The following is a 16,071-nucleotide window of genomic DNA, read 5'->3' as shown; positions in this document are numbered from 1 at the left end:
CAATCCAGAAAAAATATGCTGGGCCCAGGTGGTGGAGGGCCTTGAATGCCACATGAAGATACTTTACTGGATCCTGTCGGCAAGACACACTCACTGAATGTTCTGAGAACAGCAGTCACATATCTAATACACTCTTAGGAAATTAATGTTGGTAGCAATGGGGATGGATTATAGAAGGCAGACAAGGAGGTAAGTTAAGGTGAGAAAATACTACTTAAATTAGGGTGCTCAGAATACAAACGGGAAAAACATGGGGTGGGACATCAGAGAATACGGCGAGGGTCTGACAGGTGACTGGCTGGCTGAACCTGGTGAAGAGGTGCAGGAGAAAGTCCACTAACCGAGGACGCACGTTGCTGGCCTCAGCAGTATCATGGTAAAATGCACCGAGATTGAGCACCGGAAACAGGATTAGCCACTGTTTCGAGGGGGGCAGAGGAGAAAATGGGTTCAATGTGAGATAAGGGGCACCCCTGTGGGGGTATCTGGAAATCTGGATGGGGAGCAAACTCTAAGCTGCAAACTGGGGCAGTGGGGCTGGTGTCGGCACGGAGTATCTGCAATGAAGGATGTGGGAAGGTCAAGGGCAGAGATTTACAGTAGACAGTAGTCAGCACAGATGTGCTAGCTGAAAGCTGAAAGAGCTACAACTGATTAAGGGAGGAATTCCTCCTAAGGAATTCGTGGGGGACAAAAAGAAGGCCAAGGGTAGATGAGCAGAGAGACAGCACACAAGTACAAAGACAGTACAGACCGAAAGTCCAAGTGTTTTCAGGAAGGGTGCTCAGCAGTGACAGCGCTACCAGAAGAGGTAGGTGGCTTCGGAAGAGGCCTGCCAGATGCGGTCAACAGGAAGTCGCCACTGCCGGTGTTCCAGGCAGTTAGGTCTGTGCTGAGAAGGGGCACAGAGGCCAGGTCTCCGTAATCACACAGTAAATGGGGGAGTACCTTACCTCATTCGGAGGAAACTTGGCAACAAAGGGAAGAAGGATGATGGAACAATGTGGTGAGAAGGAAACCATCGTCAGAAGGCTTTAGAACCACAGCTCTTTCTTGGTCCAGGCTCCATCCTGCCGTCTCCCTAGTTGCTCCTCTGGTAGCTGTGAGGCTCATCACATCCACTGAAAGCCGACTGAACAAGGATTGTCTGGAAGAACTCCTCTGATAGCTCATTCTGTCAGCATTTTTGATATGTATGTGCAATGTATATAAAATATGTACATTTTATTTATAAAGTGCATGCATGCACCCCTGTTAGTGTGTGTATTAGATATTGTTAGGGCTCAGTGTCACGGGCCCTGGCTTCTCTCTTCATTTCTAGCTGAGAGGCCAGTGAGCACCTTCCAGGAACCTCTGGCAAGAACAGGCCCGCAGAGCGCACTGGCCTTGCTCCGGAGATGTATCTTCCATCACTATCTACTCATCCACGGCCTGTCCCTCCTACTACTAGCTCCAAGCCCCACGACGGCAGCAAGACTGCACATCGTCTGTGCTCTGCTGTATCCTGGGACTCAGTAAAACGGAGGTCCTAAGTATTTTCTGAATAACAAAATGACTCACCACTACCCACTCCAAACCAAGTTTCACAACTGAAAGATGGCCGGGTAATTGTCCCCTTGCTTCACCATCTTCTTACTATGACAATAATGATTACAACTACCACAGGCCTTTTGACATGTCAGCTGTCTGTGGTAAACAGAAAAGGCAGGGCATATGGAGTCCACGGAGGAGAAAAAATACATCAAGATTTCAAAGTAAGAAAATGGAATGCTTTTAGCCATAGTAAAATTTCAATCTGTTTATCAAAATACTTTAAAATCTGATATTAAAAAGTCAAACTGCAGCAACTGTGGAAAATAGTATAATGATTCCTTAAAAAATTAAACAGAATTACCACATGATTCAGTAATAGCACTTCTGAGTATCTATATATCTATATCTGTATCTGTATCTATATCTATCTATCCTTCTCACCAAATATGAAAGCAGGGACTTCAACAGATACTTGCACACAGTGTTCCTTACTACTGGCCTTATTCACAATAGCCAAAAGGTGGAAACCACCCAAATGTCCGTGGATGGATGAAAGGGTAAACAAAATACAGGATATACATGCAATGGAATACTATTCAGCTTTAAAAGATGCAGCATTTAAAAATGCAGATATATCTTACAACATGGATGAGCCTTGAGGACAGTAAGCTAAGTGAAACAGGCCAATCACAGAAAGCAGATACTTTATGATTCCACTCACATGAGGTGCTTGGAGTAGTTAAATTCAGAGACAGAAAGTAGAATTGTGGTTGCCAGGGGCTGGGGGAGAGGAGTGAGTAATTACTTAATAGTTTCTGCGTGGAGCGATAAAAAGGTCCTGGAGATGGACAGCGGTGATGGTTGCAAAACAATGTGAAGGCACTTAACGCCACTGAACTGTGCACTTAAAAATGGCAAATTTTACGCTACATATATTTTACCACAACAGAAAAGGTCAGGTTACAATCAATTCTCAGGTTGAAGTTAACGGGTACCCTGAGCCTTCACTCAGTACTGTAAGCAGAACTGCAATTCTTGTAGTCTGTGAATTATCCTTCGCTGTCACATTCTTAGAAAACAAAACAGGATTCCAGACCTGATATGCTGATGAGACCAGTCTGGAGTGAAAGCTGAACGAACAATGACAATACGGCACAAAACTGCCACAGACCAGCTTGTACTGGACTGTGCGCTCACGGCAAAACACAAGCTGTTAAGGGTCCCCCTTTCTTACCAACAAAGCTGAGATACAGAACAAGATCATGGATTTCCTGGAATGACTTTCAAATCATCGGTGGTGACAGAAAAGACGAGAGGATTAAAAACATGGACTCCTACACTTAGGACTCAGTAATCAGGAAAAGGTGGTCATTTTCTAAGTAGACATGAACCAAGATGCTTCTGAGTGAAAAACACAGTAATGAGGAGGAAGAACTGGTAAGTGACATACGTGAGAGCCTCTATTTAGCCCCCTACCCCCAACTATAGATACAGATACCCAGCATGATCTATGCAGGTAGTGCTTCTTCCTTGCCTGTAACCTACATAGAGAAGGCGCACGTAGTAAAAGGCTTCAGGGAAAGAAACATTCTTTAGGGGAATGTGAGAATCAGCTGAAAGGAGGCCAAATGTCTAGACGGGAGATCTGACTGCCATTGTGGTTTTCTCTCATTTTCCTACTGATTTCAGAATTGCTTCAAAGGTTTCCCTGCACCACACGACTTTTTCCCTATGCTCGGCTTAGGGTCATGTCTGATGCCCTACACGATGCAGCCACATGTGACATTAAGATGCTTAACTACAGAAGGCATTCAATCCTGTCACATGGTATTAGATTCTTACTCTTTTCAAAATATTTCCTTGAAAAAGATGCTCAACATCATTAATCGTTAGGGAAATGTAAATCAAAACCACAATGAGAGACCACCTCACAACCATTAGGACGGCCACTATCAAAAAAAGCAGAAAATGACAAGTGTTGGTGAGGACGTGGAGAAACAGGAAGGAACCCGGGTGCACTGTTGCTGGGATTGTAAAATGGTGTGGATGCAGTATGGAGGTCCCTCAAAATATTAAAATTAGAACTACCATTTGATGCAGCAATCCCACTTCTGGGTATGTACCCGAAAGTACTGAAAACAAGATCACCAAGAGATTTTTGTCTACCCACATTCACTGCAGCACTTTTCACAATAGCCAAGGTGTAGAAACAACCTCCAAGTTCACTGATGAAAGAATGGATAAATAAAATGTGGTATATACATACAATGGAATATTATTCAGCTAAAAAGAAAACCCCGTCGCATGCTACAACAATAAATGAAAGTTGAGGATATTATGCTAAGTTAAATAAGTCAATCACAAAGAGAAAAATACTGCATGATTCCATTTGTATGAGGTATCTAAAATAATGAAAGTCACAGAAACAGAAACTTGAAGGTCACTGCCAGGGAAACGAGACATGTTCAATGGGTATGGAGTTTCCATTACGCAAGATGAAAAAGTTCTAAGGTCCGCTGTACAACAGTGTGCATGTAATTAATACTATAATGTAGGTTTAAAAATTGTTAAGAGGGTAAATTTGTTAGGTGTTTTTTTTTTTACCAGAATTAAAAAACAAAACAAAAGTCATCAAACCAGAATTAAAAAAAAAAAAGTCTTCTTGGAAGGCCCAATTACAATAGCTGCATGCATAATAATTTATTTCTGTATAATCCATCTTAGTCTGAAAATTAACTTAAAGTACACAAAAGCAGTAACATTCCCCTTTCCCTCATTCTACCAGTACAACAGTTTGAGAAAACAGGCTGTTCTTACTCATTTGTTTAAAAAAAGAAAACAGAAAATAAAAACAAACAAAAAAGAAAACAAAGCAAGCAAACAAAAAAACCTAATAAAAATGTACTTTAAGCTCAAACTAAAAAGAGAATGACAATCATAAAAAAAAGTCAAATCATGGTATTTGTACTCTACATCTTCGCTTTATTTCTGTTATAATTACTATTAGCAAATCCCATTCCTAGTACAGGGTGGCTCCAAGTCTGGAAACCATGGTAGATGAATTCAAGCCGACTCTGCTAAAGACGGTTATGAGTCTCGTTTTACGTCACCTTCTCCACATTCAAATATTGCTACAGCACTGTGCTTACTATCCCATCAGGCTCTCATCTGCCCTTTTCAGCCTCACATCCAACCCCGTGCTTCAATACATGGCATTGTGTAGCTAAACCGTATGCCTTTGGGGGTCCTGCTCTGCTGGGGTTCCTCTGCTCCCTGTCTGGATGCACTCTCCGCCCCCACCCCCATCACCACTCCTTCACCTATGAAAATACCGTATTTGCCGGCGTATAAGACGACTGGGCGTATAAGACGACCCCCTAACATTTCCACTCAAAATACAGAGTTTGTTATATACTCGCCGTATAAGACTACCCCCTCTTCCGCACACCTTCCACACACCAAATAAAAGGTAAAACAATATCAGATTTGATTTCAACATTTATATTTATATTCAAATGCTTATGACATGCAGGAAAACTGTCACAAGGCTGTATGTAATCAAACATATACATAAATCGCGATTCGCAATTTTGCGCTATCATACTGGGTGTATGGTCGGCTGTGTGCGATTTTGCGAGTGTGGTAAAATCGCATAACAGCAAAATCGCATAACAGCCGAGCATACACCCAGCAGCGCTGCTGATGCCTGAACGGTATGTGGAATGAAGTGGGCGGGCATCGGGAGGCCACTATGGCACGGGGCAAGCACTATGGGCAGTCTATCTGAAGTGTACCTGGCGTATAAGACGACCCCCCACTTGGAGGCATATTTTTCAGGGCCAAAAAATCGTCTTATACGCCGGCAAATACGGTACTACTCTCGCAGCAAGGCCAGGTTCAAATTTACTGTCCTCCTTGAGGCCTGCACCAGTGTCTTTATTCATGCGCTACTGCTTGTTGGATTCACCCTTCGCGAGTAACAGTATGTCTTGTATACAGTATGTACTCAAGAAAAAATTTACTGAATGAATGTTTGCTCTTGAATAAAATCAATACAGGCAGTGGGGTGTCAGAATTAATTCCTTTTCATAAGAGTACAAGGAGATCAAGAAAACAAGGGGTGCTGACTTTCAAGACTTATCTAGGATAAGTCTTGAAACTAGAGCTCATGTCATAAATTGTTAAAACCATAAAGCATTAGGGTACATTAAACTATTTAAATTCTTTTTATCTGAAAGCTGTTAGACAACAAGAAAACCTCCCATATACCTAAGGAAAAAACAATGAGGGGACCTAGGAGAAAATGAGAGCAGGAATTCCACCCCTGCTTGCTAATTTTAAGGATTTCACTAATAATACGAGCCACTGATCCACATAAGAATATGAAAGTGAATTATATGCAGATCAATGGAACAATATTTTATCTTCATTAAAAACTGCAATCACCAAGGACAGAATGCCAATCACAGATTATACTGTCAAACAAAGAAAGCTTGATGTATTTCTAAATGCGTATAGACACGTTAATACTTTCAGATCCTCAAGAGTAAGGTAGGGCCACCTTCATTCCTGTGTTTAAGTAAATACAGATGAAATAAAAATTGCCAAGACTCTGCCCTCTTTAGTTCTCCTTAAAGCAAGATTCCTGAGAACGTCACTCAGGTGACCAGGGACAAGCAGGAGGTGACAAGGTCCGGCAGGGGCAGCCGAGCTGGAGGGAGTCACACCAAGTATGACATTTCTGGTTTCTGGCTCTTGACTGCATGGTTTTGGTAGCTTCTGTGTATGTATTTCTATATTAAAGAGAATTACCATTATAACAATATTAAGGCTCAAAATTATTAAGAGAAAAATATCCAAACACTGCTTGTTTTATCAATATTGAGTCCTTAGGCAAAAAACCTAGTTTTATCTGGATGACTCTTAGATGTCAGAAATGATATGAGTAATAACTACTGTTTTGTAAGCCTTTTACTGTGCAAAGCACTAGGTTAAACGCTTTATAAACATTACTGAACATATTCTTCACAAGAACTTCATGTAGTTCTTGTGAATGTAGTGGGTAGTATCTTCTTTTTAGACTAGGAGGTAAGGGCCAGATGTTAAAAAACTTACACATGGTCATATAGTAGGCGAAGAGAGAGGTGGGTTTATCTGATTTTAACTAAAGCGCATGCTCTTAATGAGTTCATTATATTGATTATATCCTGACAGCTGGGTTTGGGGCTTGCACTGGATGATGACAGCCTGCTCTGTTGGCCTACTCTTACATCTGGCTGGATGACGTGGGTATTTAATTATCATCAGCACCTTTAGAAGGGCACAGGATAAAAAAGGTGGCAATTGCGATTCAAACTGTAGTAAGGGACCACTGTTTAGAAAAGAAGTTGGAATATATATGTCGTTATTGCTCTCCCATTCATTCTTGAAATAATCAAAGAGTTTGTACGATCATAAACATTTGACTGGCGATCCAAAACACTGTCTTCAGCGTGACAGAGTCTGTAACAGCGCGCCCAAGAGATTCTGAGTTCAGTCACCCACCCTTGCTAGAGACATGGGTGACTCTCATCACTCTAGGTTTCATCACATGGAACGTAAGCAATACCTGGAAACATCACCCCCAAAGCCTGATTCACAGACACCCTACCCTTGGGAGGAAACTGATATCAGAGTCCTTTTGCTTACTTTGCTGGGTGACAGCTAGTAGTTCATGCCTAGACTTCAACTTGGAACAAATGAATTTCCATCACAAGACCATGCATTTAACGCCGGAAAAACAAGAACAGAAAGGAAAAACATAACTTCAACAGGCTCTACATTTTACTTTCATGTGCTAGAATCAGTTTGTTTCCATCACTACTTCCTTTTTCTAAAAATTAATTCTGTAAGTTTATAAATTTGACTCACAGTTATAATACAACCTACCCACCCATGCCCACCAGTGCTATCCTGGGAAGTGCTTAAAAACCAGCTCTGGGGGAAAACAGTGAGCATCGTAATGTCTAGTACAAATTTTGCTGGTATAAAGGATGCGGAGCATATAATTTATAAATGATCATAAAATATACAACACTCATTATTGTAAATTCTATACAGTCGATTGATTCTCACAGAACGAAGCTGGTGATTTTTGCCTAACTCTGGTATTGTAGCCAACACGATTACAACTGAAGGAAGAGTATAGCTTTGACACTTACATTGGTTGACATTTTGGTATCGTTAATGAATACGACAAAAGTGAAATGAAAATACATGAAGCTGTTGCATGCAGAATTCAGTTTTTCGTCAATTTGTGAGTGACTTTTTTGCTGCATTGGGTATGACGTTTGGTGTGCATGTAACTTAATGTTAAAATGCTAGATGCTAATTCCTAACATTTTCTCCATTACTTTCTGAAGTCTAGAATGACGGCTCACAAAACAGTAAACCCAGCCCCGATTTGTAGAGTTCACTGATTTCCAGGTTCGTATGGTGTGGAACGCTCTCACCAGGGCTGATTTCAATGGAACATTACTGACTGCAGACCTGGGAACAGGTGTGCAGCAGCCCCCGCTCTGTGGCGCTTCTAGCACGTAAACAGGAGGACACACAAAAAGCCTCCGAGCACAGATAATGGTAAAAGGCAGAATAATTAGGAAATGAAGAGTTTTTGTCTTCCTTACCTTTGTTTTTAAATATAATTGAATTGTAAGTCTATATAATTTTTAATAATGGCTGGCAGTTTGTACTTTTTAATCCCCTTCACCGTTTTTCGCCCATCTTCCCAACCCTTCCCCCCTGTGATAATCACCACTTTTCTTCTGTGTATCTATGAGTTTGCTTGTTTTATTTGTCCATTTGTTCTGTGTTTTAGATTCTATATATAAGAGAAATCATAGGTTATTTGTCCTTCTCTGGCTTACTTCATTTAGCATAACCTCTAGGTCCATCTATGTTGCCGCATATTAATAGTAAGATTGCGTTCTTTTTTATTGCCAAGTAATATCCCATTTTGTGTGTGTGTGTCTGTGTATGTGTGTATATACCACCTCTTCTTTATCCATTCATCTATCGATGGACATCTAGTTTGCTCCCATATCTTGGCTACTGTAAATAAATGCTGTAATGAACACAGGGGCGCATATATCTTTTCAAATTAGTGTTTTTGATTTGTTCGGATAAATACCCACAAGTGGGATTGCTGGGTCATATGGTAGTACTATTTTCAATTGTTTTTTTAGAAATGTTCATACTGTTTAACATAGTGGCTGCACCAATTTACAATCCCACAAACAGTACAGAAGGATTCCCTGTTCTCCACATCCTTACCAACACTTGTTGTTTGTTGTCTTTTTGATAATAGTCATTCTAACAAGTGTGAAGTGGTATCTCACTGTGGTTTTAATTTAATTTGCATTTCCCTGATGATTAGCGATGTTGAACATCTTTTCATGTATCTGTTGGCAAATGTACGTCCTCTTTGGACAAATGTCTATTCAGGTCCTCTTATCATTTTTACATCAGGTTGTTAGTTTTTATGATGTTGAATCGATTTTATTTTTTAAGAGCACAGGAATCACCATATACTTTCCACAGAAATTTTTATTTAAGTTTCCAGTTAAAAAGTGTGAAATTGGACATAGTCATCCAAAATTAAATCACCTGTATTTTTCATACTATTTATTATTCTGTGGAATAGAAGCAACATTAGCCTCCCAATTAGGACAAGAGGTTGTTTTCTATTTATCGCTACGGTTTGTAAGTTATAGAAGCCAGAAGTTTTAAACATCTATCAGCATCACACCAAACGGGATGAAACCCCATAGTTCAGTATCGAGAAGCTGATGCAGTGGTTTAAGGCAGGCTATGTACACTCTCAAGGCTTCTGTATTTAAATAGCTGGTAATTCCCCCTCCAAATTCCCATCCTTTAGGCCATTTAAAAATATCCTTCTTCCTCTCCCTTTATTTATAAAGCGTATGGAAACTTGAGGAACAGCTGATGACAGAGGAGACTTGACTGAATGAGCCCGTCTCGCCTGGCTGACCCGCCTGAGCTCTGCACAGTGGAAGGTTCCCTAACTATGAGCCTAGCTTCCCCGATCGAGTCTTCTTCAGTGTGGTACCCCATGCAACATCAGTTTAACTTCTCTAGGCTAATTATGACTTTATTCAGGCTGACACCTGCGACTGCAATACAAATTAAGTTTGGACAATGTTGTAAAGACGATGATTGGATTTTATTTATACTAAATGACGGGGGAATCGGTTGGGCAGGCGGGCAGAGAGAGAGAGAGAGAGAGAGAGAGAGAGAGAGAGAGAGAGAGAGAGAGAGGGAGAGAGGGAGAGAGGCAGGCTCCGGTCTGACTTATGTGTTGCTCTTGAGCCTTACTGTCTGTCAGCTGCTAAGAGAAGCCAAGCTGGCCAAACAGCGCTGTCAGTGGAGTGATAAGCAGAGGCTACGCAGAGTTCTCTGGCACTAGAAAAATCTTACTTTCTTCAAACAGCCCTGTAAGAGACGTTACTTATCACCGTTTCCCCCCACTTTCCATCTGAAGGAAGAGCTCATTGTCTGAAGACCTTAGCATAGGCCACGAAAAAAAGTTGCCTTTCTGCTTGATGTAGGACAGATATTTACTGAATACTTACTAAACATTTATGGTGACAGGTACCTGCCGAGCATGTGTACATAGCGCAATATTTCTCCCACGACTGTGCAGCCTAAATGCTGTGATTACTAAATTCTGTGTGAGGAAAACTGAGTGTCAGAGAGATCAAATAACTTGCCCAGGTTCTAAGATCTTGTAAGGGGCAGAGCCAGCATTCAAACCTAGCTTCTGTCTGATTTGATTCTCAAGTCTTGCTCTTTTTTTTAAAAAAACCCAATGTATTAAACAAGCAATATTCTTAAAATACTAGACTAGTTCAGGACTTAAGTGTATATTTTTACTTTTCATTCGGTTTTTAACTTCTGTTTCCCTTTTCAAAACACGTTACTTTTCAAATTAACAGGAACATTATTAGAAGAATAAGACGTGACAGGGTGTTTATTGTTGCTGCTTCTTGGGTGGCTGTGGCATGCAGCCTTATGATTAAACACACAGTGAAAGTATGGCCGAGGCCCAGCATGACACATCTTAACGTGTTTTATGGTTTGAAGGGGGAATTACCAAGGTTTTGCAAAACCTGAAAACCTTGTGCCAGACCTTGACAGTAAAAAAAAAATATATAGATATAACTGTTTTAAAGTACAACCTAACATGCAATGTTCACAAAATCGAATCATTCAAAATCTTTAAAAACCTGATACAAGACTGCAATGATATCAGCAACCAGAAATACGAGCATTTCCACACACTGTAGAACTTTAACCAATTACTTCTCCTAAGAGCTCCAGGAATATTATTTTATCCATTTGCTGATAGCAAACATTGAAGAAGACACAAAACTGAGATTAACTGAGTTTTCGACGACCAGTGAATCTCAAAAGGAAAGGAAGGAAGGGGAGAGAGCTGAAGGGAGGCTGAGGCGGACACTGCGAGTAGAAACTCCTTGAATGTTATGATATTCTCTTCATGGAAACATCAGGGAGGCTGCCTTCCAGAGTGGGCTGTCATTAGAAACTGTGTTGTGTATGCCATGTGTATATTTTTAAGTTCTTAGAAGACAGAACTACATGTGTAAAATTGTTCTGTATAAAGCTTAACAGTATATGTATGCAAATGGAAAGGGCTATGATGGTAATATACGAACAGGTAGCTAGGATTTTATTTTCTAATAGATGGGAGGAGGCAGTTTCACGCTCATATACCTATATAGACAAAGACATTATTGTTCTAAAATCTGCCTCTTCTGAATATTACATAAAAGGTAGATTAAAAAAATACAAATTCTAGAAGGATGCATTCAAAATCAGATTACGAGAGATAATCATCTTCCTCGCCCTGAAGGAAAGCAGTGTGTGAATACTTCAAGAGTATATATTGGCCCTGAGCACTGAAACACTGTTCATACTTGCCTAATACAGATTTTTTTTTTTTGGCACCACAAAATCTAATGTGTTTTTTACAATATTACTTTCTTAACTGTTTTTCTGTAGGCAAAAATATCAAAGGAGAGAGGCAGAAAAACGATCTCAGGAAAAAAAAAAAGAAGAAAACCCCAGGAAGAAAGCTGTCATGTTTTGTGTTTCAACTTCACAAAAAAATTCTGACGAGAAGTGTGAGCCTTTCAAATCTCTTGTCATTCAGGGTATGAAATTCTAATCTAGCAGTGTGGCCAGTTGAGGCTCAGACTTAATCAAATATGCTGACGTGCTGAAACAAGAGGTGGCTCGCCTCCCTACTTCCGGTTTCCATCTTCAGTTGGCCCCTCACTGCAAATTATGACAGTCATGAAAATTCCAAGGTGGGGAGGAGAAGCAATAGGCACCTAACTGAGTTTTACTAGATGAAAAGTTACATCACCCTGCCTCACCTCAGTCTTCGGTCTTTAGGGAATTGTTGAATTTTATATAAAGTCTATTTATAAGCTGCTGCAAGTGATACTTGCATTCATCTTGCACCGTGATGTCATTTCCTCATCAATAATTTAAGCAGAAGAAAAGGATTAAAGGGACTCTCACACATGGAAAAACAGAAATCAACTAAATTCTTCAAAATATTAATTCAGTCCTCTTACCTTGTTCTTTGATCTGACGAATTTGCTTCACAGTTTCTTTTAAGATTGCACATTTGTCAGGTTTGAAGTTAAAGTTGTCAATATCGTTAAAATTTGCAAAAATCAGCTCTGCAAGTTCTTCAATATATTTATTTTCCTGTTCACGATTGCGTTTCTCAGTGCTCCTCTTGGGGCTAAAAAGAAAAAACATATTTTTATTATGAATTGGAAAAACAGCTATTATGAAAAAAGATAAGCATGTTAAACAAGTTCTAATATAAAGATTGCAAATAAAAGTTACTTATATAAACACAGAAGTACGTTGGGGGAAAAAAAACCTGAATTTGCCCTAAATGTTGCATGGTGTTTGAAATCAAACTTACCCCAGGTCATAATTATACATTTACTCGTGTGATCATTTGTTTAACGTGCTTGATTTGATGTCTCCCACTGGACTGTAAGCTTGATGATGACAAGGACAAGGACAATTTCCTCCCCACGGTGCTTAATACAACTCTTGGCACAAGTGGGCATCAAATTTATTGTTGAATAAATAAAGGGAAGTTTTAGGGAAGTAAGGGAGGTTACATTTATAAAAATTTATTTAAGCTGTGTCAAAGAAGAAATGGAAGTTAACCCAGTTATAATAGCCATACATAAGTTTCAATGATTTTTGGTAAAGCATAAAAAATAATAAAAATAAACCTTTATAATTTCTCAGACTTTTTAGATCAAACCAAACAGTCATTTTAGATAAGGCAAAAACCACTGTACAGCTGAAACAAAAGCGAAACTGACCCAGGGTATTTGTTAACTGTCCAAGCTGAATGACATGCAAAAAATAAACGAACGGTCCAAGTTCACCTAAAGTTTTAGAAAGTTAATTGAAGGGAGGGAAAAATAAAAATTTGCAAGATCTTCTCATCTGAATTTGATAAAACAGCAAACTCAAAATTTCCCTTTGATAATAAGTGTATCATTTTTCTCCCCAAGTGCAGTAGAGAGCCCACTAAAAGACATTCAAGCAATGCTATACAGAAAAGAAGCAAGTTGTTTAATGTAGCAGCTTTCTGTATTTCTAATAAATTAGTATCATTTCAGTATAATACCAATTGATAAAATTTTGTAGTTTGTAATAGACTTCCATATATTAACATCTAGGTATTAGCGTTATTTTCACAAACTAATCCACAACTCTCCATTGATTTATAGTGGTTAATGATTTGTCCAAGATCGCGTAGGGAGCTGCTGGCAGAGCAAGGACCAGACTTCGGCTTTTCTAAGCCTCATTTTTATCCCCAGCTTCTGGTTTATTAAGTAGAAGGAAACGGAGGGAGTAGCTGGAATGAGTAGAAGAACCAAGTTTCCCCTCTCCCACCTCCACCTCCTTCCATCACCCCCGAACCCCACAAGGTTATAATAAACAAGTGACACACAGGTGAAGGGGGGCTGTGTTACAAAGACTGCAGAGCACCAGGGAGAGGGCTGCAAGGTGTGCCCACCCCGCCGCGGCCCCACACAGCACCAGGTAAGAGGGCAGCCCCTCTCCCTTGTACCAAACTGCCTCATGGAGGAGCCTGGGCACAAAAGGCCGTCGGACACACAGAAGGCTGTGGTTGGCCAGGAAGTCCTGAGGAACCTAGCGGCAGCCCCCGGGAGCGGGGATGTGGACAGCAGTCACTCCACAGGCTTTTGCTCGGCAATGAGGAGGGAGGGAAAACGGAATATAAAATATTGGCCCTTTGCTTTTTCCTTCATTTCCTCTCTTAGTCACTCTTCCTGGTCCTCTTTCCTGTTCCCCATCTTGCAGCGTTCCTCCGCGTGAAAAAGAAAAATAAGATCTGTGACTAATCTGCATCTCCAAAACATAAGCTAAGTAACACATTCAAAGGTTTAACCGTTAAGGAGAAAAACCAGACCACATTTCCACGAGGTGGAAAATCAGTGCTGTTGAATGAGAGAAGCAAGCATGTGGCTTCATGGGCGACGCTGGCCCTGTCTCTGAGCCAGACTCTCACCTGGGTCCAAGCTGGTCAGGACATTCCTTGCGCTTTCTTGTCTCTGCCCTGGATGGGTCAGAGGTATTTTCTCCCATCCCACTCATCTTGAACACATATCAGCAACTAAAACAGAAAACAAGGGGGGGAAAGTGTAAAGAGCTGATGACAAAGTGTCTGATCCATTTACCAACAATGAAAAAACTTTGACTTCAATCAGAAATTTGACAGCAGTAATTAACACACAGCTTTGATTGATGTACACGCATAACTTCTGAAAAGGCTGCATTTTTTTTTTTTAAACCTTGCTAAGAGGTTAAGGAATGTACAGGGTAACATTCAGACCACAAACAAGCCTGCCTCACTGGGCCCATGCTCGTTAAACAGGAGCTGCACTTCATCAGCAGCATGACCCACAGCCTGCCAGCCCTGGGTTTCGGCTGCCGGCGACCAGTTTCAGGGGAGCTCTTGCACCATGTGGAAACTACAGGTGTTGTGAGGGCTCCTCCCAGTCTCTGTCTGGGGTTGGCCCACGTGAAGACTGCAGCCACAGGTCAGCCATGACAGACAGCCCCGGGAGGGGGCAGTGCTACGTCATAAGCTGAACGTTTCCAAGTCTGACCAGGCACATATGACCCCTGTCTCCTAGCCCCGCACAAGCCCGCCCTAAGCGATGCCCCTCAAACAGGACGGTCCTGCCTCCCTGTGGAGTCTCGGGGTGGGGGGCCCTCCTCTCACAGTGCTTTACCTCCAGGGCAGCTCACCTCCCTGAGCACACCTCCCCGTTGTGGTTTCCACTCACACCCTGTCCCCTCCCTGCCACCCGGTTACCAGGAGCAGTCACCTAAGGGCTCAAGATGCACTCAAAAAATCAGGTAACATTATTGACCCTAATGGAGGAGGGCAATTACGGGCTCCTGCTTGCTGAATTCCTTTTAGCAAGAAAATAAAAGGACATATAATAAAAGAATCAGTGTGTTCATGTTGGTCATCATTAGCAGAATCAAAACAATGTTCAAATACGCAAAGAACAAGAGCAACAGAGGGCGAGCCGAACACATGGCCTAACAAGATTCTGAGGAAGCGGAAGATAGCTGTTACTCGAGGTGCTCAATAAGTGCTTAGCCACCTGCCCCCTGCCCCCCAAAAGTTTAAGTCAACATTTACAAACCTTTCCTAGAGTTCCAAATCTATGCTCTCCCCCCTTCCTTCTGCCCCCCAGGCTTCTAAAATCAATTCCGCTTTCCTTTACTTTCTGATTTCTGGAAAAATCGGAGGGGATGGAAAGTCAGTTGAAGGTCAAAGACGTGAGGAAGATGCCGGAGAGCAACAGGCTAATCAAAAGCAAGGACAAAGGGGAAGATGGGCTAAGAAAACACCACCCGAGACTGACCCCCATATCTCCGTCGCATACCCGTCCATCAGCCCAGCTGCTCGCCTTGGTGACATCTGAGATGCTTCTGTCTCACTGCAGTTACTTCTTATGGCCTCAGCCCTGATCCAGGGGGGCAGAGGAGCTTATTTTTTAGGAGTCCCGTGATAGCAGGACGAAGAAACACTGTAGCAGTTGAGCCAGTTTGCATCAATTGCATGTTCTGTTCAAGAGGTCACAAAGGAGGGGACGAACCTGAAAGCTAAAGCCAATCTTCCTGCCGATGGGAGCAATGTAACCAAGTCCCAAGGTCCTGTGCTGTCATCACAATGTGGGGCTGATAATAAGTATCATCTGTCCTTAGTTCCTGTGCCTTTAGCATCTACCAAGAACTTGACAGATATGACCCAGTCATCAAAGCCAGACTGAGCGGCAGGAGAGCAGAGAAGCCAAGGCCAGTAGCCACGTGCAACCCCCACCTGGTTACTGGTGGGGCCTTTAGAAGTTGCCTCTCGTGCCTTAATTACCA

The 16,071-nt window shown here is 41.5% G+C and overlaps 1 protein-coding gene across 5 annotated transcripts in view; it reads right to left on the bottom strand.

Annotated features, from left to right (window-relative positions):
• Positions 1-16,071, bottom strand: part of NCOA2 (nuclear receptor coactivator 2) — a 266,118-nt gene that overhangs the window by 80,966 nt on the left and 169,081 nt on the right. For all 5 annotated transcript variants that reach the window (XM_019625996.1, XM_019625995.1, XM_019626000.1 and 2 more), the window contains 2 exons: positions 14,192-14,296; positions 12,195-12,367 (listed from right to left, as the gene is read on the bottom strand). In XM_019625996.1, coding sequence (XP_019481541.1) covers positions 12,195-12,367; positions 14,192-14,277 — 259 coding nt within the window. In that variant the 5' untranslated portion in view covers positions 14,278-14,296. The remainder of the gene's footprint in view (positions 1-12,194; positions 12,368-14,191; positions 14,297-16,071) is intronic.

Source organism: Hipposideros armiger, unplaced genomic scaffold, assembly GCF_001890085.2.
Source record: "Hipposideros armiger isolate ML-2016 unplaced genomic scaffold, ASM189008v1 scaffold_650, whole genome shotgun sequence".
Lineage (NCBI taxonomy): Eukaryota > Metazoa > Chordata > Mammalia > Chiroptera > Hipposideridae > Hipposideros > Hipposideros armiger.
This window is presented reverse-complemented; position numbering and strand designations above follow the sequence as displayed.